The 3,354-nt window shown below is 32.4% G+C and overlaps 1 protein-coding gene across 1 annotated transcript in view; it reads right to left on the reverse strand.

The window, feature by feature from the left end:
* Nucleotides 1-3,354, reverse strand: part of LOC118742398 (arrestin domain-containing protein 17) — a 19,874-nt gene that overhangs the window by 4,647 nt on the left and 11,873 nt on the right. The window contains exons 4-5 of the mRNA XM_036474490.1: nucleotides 2,948-3,334; nucleotides 2,668-2,861 (exon numbers count right to left, since the gene is read on the reverse strand). Coding sequence (XP_036330383.1) covers nucleotides 2,668-2,861; nucleotides 2,948-3,334 — 581 coding nt within the window. The remainder of the gene's footprint in view (nucleotides 1-2,667; nucleotides 2,862-2,947; nucleotides 3,335-3,354) is intronic.

Raw genomic sequence — 3,354 nt, forward strand, 5'->3', positions numbered from 1 at the left:
AATTTTAAATAATTTTTTAATTTTGTTTGGGTTATTTTGTATACCTTATAAGTGTTTTTTTAGGCCCTACAAATTTTGACTAATATACGTTGGTGAACATAACGAACTACTTTTAGTCTGAGTATCAGGTCATTGGAGAGTTCCTGGTAATGAGATATCTAGTAAGGCTTACATCAGATATTTCTGTGGTCGCAACCAGTCATACCATTCCCTCTTTCGGCTATTCCATCCGCCGAAGCGAGCGTCCAAAACTGGATAAATATTTCGCTCAGCAATGGCAGGAAAGCTTCAAGGAGCTGAAAGGAAACATACCTCATCTTACTTTCAACTTCAGATAGTATATCGAGTGCTTATATTCAATACCATTTAGTTATTTGCAATTTTCACAAAAGCTACTTTATGATGTTAGAACCCCTCTAGGATTTACCTGTCATCATTACTGGTAATTATGACTCTGCAATTTAATAGTAAAATCTTATGTCAAGCGTTAAACAAGCATAAATATCAACGATGACAGTTAAGTCTTAGGTGGATTTTTATACCAGAATTTCATTTTTGTGAAAAGTGCCGATAGCGGGTATTGAATATAAGGCCTTCATATGTATGTAGCTGTGTATTTTCTTCCATTGGTATATTGATTTGCATACATCTTGTGTGAATGCTTATTGGTCAGCGTGACTGTCATATATGACAGCCCCTTTTGTCCTTCGAACCCCGTTTTCCTAGAAGTGAATTAGATGGCGGTACACTTTTTCTGCTTCTGTCCCGCCTTTACAAAGGTTAAAAGGTAAAGGTAGTTTGAAAGATTTTGTTTATTGTGACACGAAAATATTATAGAATAAAGCTTCCTTGGCAACTTTCATGGTGAAAAGCTCCACTGCTCCAACAATTGTAATGGCAAAGTGAGCAAAACACTGGCGTGTCGTTTCAGAGATCTGAACTCAAGTCCACGGGCAGCGTATTTTTTTTTTCTCTTTTTTTTAATAATTTGCTTTTAATTCTAAGACTGTATTGTTTTAAAACAAAAAAAATATTCTTTTGAATTTGATTTTTTATCATAGAAACTTATTTTACCTTTTTATTTTACCTTTTTATTTTTTTTCTTAATTTTTAGGTTTTAAAAAGAAAGATAATTTTTTAACTTCATTTAATTTTAATACTTTTTTATTGAATTCGCTTTTAATTTTTAGATACGTTTTTTTTAGAAAAATATTTTTTTATTCCTTGTAACTTTTAGGAACCTTTTTAATTTTTTATTTATTTTTTTAGCAACAGTTTCTTTTGATTTCTAATTGCATTATGTTATCTTTTATATTCCTTTCTTTTTTTCATTTTATTTTACAAAGAAACATATTTTTTTTTTATTTCGTCAAATTTTTAGAAACGTTTTTATTACCTTTTTTCTTTTCTAAATTTAATTTTCTTTCAATTTATAGATTTTATTGTTTTAATAAGAAAAAAAATAGATGTATATATTTTTTAATTTTATTTGAATTTTAGAAAATTTATTGCTAAAAGATAAACAGAAAAAACTCCTCGTTAGCAGATTGCTCAATTTTTCTGTCAAAAGTCAGACAGTTGCCAGAATTGCCCTGTTAGTGGTGTTTTTCTTAACGAATGGATCCTATTAGGTCCTACAAAAAAATGCGGAAAATTCAGAATGCCCACTACTCTTAGGAGTTTTTACACGGTCCCTGGTCAGAGTAACATTTTAAGTACCGCTACACCCTTTTGCTCGTTGGTTGAAATAATTTTTGGAAATAATATTATGGAGGATGAAGCGATTTTTTTTCTTATCCTCCTTCATGGTGAAAAATTTATATTTCCTGAAGCTCAAAATTTTACCAGTGGATTCGGACGTGCTGGTGTTGCTTCTGCGCCGGAATATTTAGTGATCAGCGACAAGGTAAATATAAAGATTAACTGGACTGGCAGAAGGTAACAGCATTTAATTATTTGGTCTTTCGGAAGATTTGTGTACATATGTGCATATATACATATATATAATTTTATCTACTTATATATGTAACTGAGTTTTATCTATTTTAAGTTTTAAGGTTTTATATGTTAAGTTTAATCCATATTTTTGATTGTACGAGTGTTAATTTGTGGATTTGTTTCTTTGATTGCTTAAGAGTTTTAATGTGTATAATTTATAATTTCGGCAAGCATTTGTTTATCAAGCGGGCAGGCAGCAGACAGCAGGCTTTGTGTGGCAAGAACATAAGAATTTTTTTGTGCGTTGATTTGATTTGTTTTTTTTATAAAACTTACACAAGTTTTTAATTTAACATTAGCATTCAAAATTGTTAAAAACAAAATTGACCACCTTTGTTAAAAACTAATTTGGCTTAAAGACTAGGATTTTCCAAAGATTTCCAATCTACAATGTCGTGCTTTTTTTTTTTTGAACATTAAAAAAAAAAATAAAATAATTGTATAAAGAGCAGAAGAAATTATGAAAACTTTTTAAAATTGCTTAGCAAAATTAAAGATTCATAAACTATGTAAGTATATAAATTGTCATTCAAACATTCCCCATATGCGATAGCTAAATTTTGAGTCACAATAAAAACATTGACTTAAAAGAAAATTTAAAATTTTCGCTACTAATTATGGCCTGAACTGAAAAGAGGTTTTTGTTTGTACTCCAATCGCTCAATTCTAAATATCGGAGGTAGAATCATCACTACCGGGCGGTATGATTGGCGTCTCATATTCATAGTAGACGGGATAGCGCGGCTTGAAGGAGTCTGTCGTGCCATTTGAGACAATGCTACTCAGGCTGACATTTTGCAAGTATTCGCTGTCATCACAGAATTTATCACTTAACGCCATGGCATCCTCGTAGGAAGGTGGCACTGATAAACAAAAAAAATTAAAATGAAACAAGAATATTAAAAAAAGTCCACAGATAAATCTGGCTATTTCACAGCACTAAACTCACTCATAAGTTTGTAGTCGGGCGGATTATCACCATCGGTTATAAGCAGTGCTGGCACCGTTGTTGTTCCACCTTCACTCTCGCCCGCCACTTCCAAATTTCCGCCATACTCTGCTCCCCCGTCAACATCTGCCACACCATGTTCCCCTTCGCCTGCATTTTGTCGCATCATTGCTATATCCTGCAGCCTACGCCCACTATAGTAGCCACGACTTGTGGCATATTGTGTTTGTAATAGGCTTGGCAGTCCTGCTGCTGCAGCCATACTATCTATAATCGGTATACTACCAATTGTTAATGGTATTTTCAATTTCATTTTCCAATGAAAGTCAGTTGGTTTAATTATGACTTTTATCAGATACATAATTGAGATAGGACAAGCGATTTTCACTGATGACGGCGGTATGGAG

This window comes from Rhagoletis pomonella, unplaced genomic scaffold (genome assembly GCF_013731165.1).
Source record: "Rhagoletis pomonella isolate Grant_MI unplaced genomic scaffold, Rhpom_1.0 Rhpom_scaffold_00001, whole genome shotgun sequence".
NCBI classification, from domain to species: Eukaryota; Metazoa; Arthropoda; class Insecta; order Diptera; family Tephritidae; genus Rhagoletis; species Rhagoletis pomonella.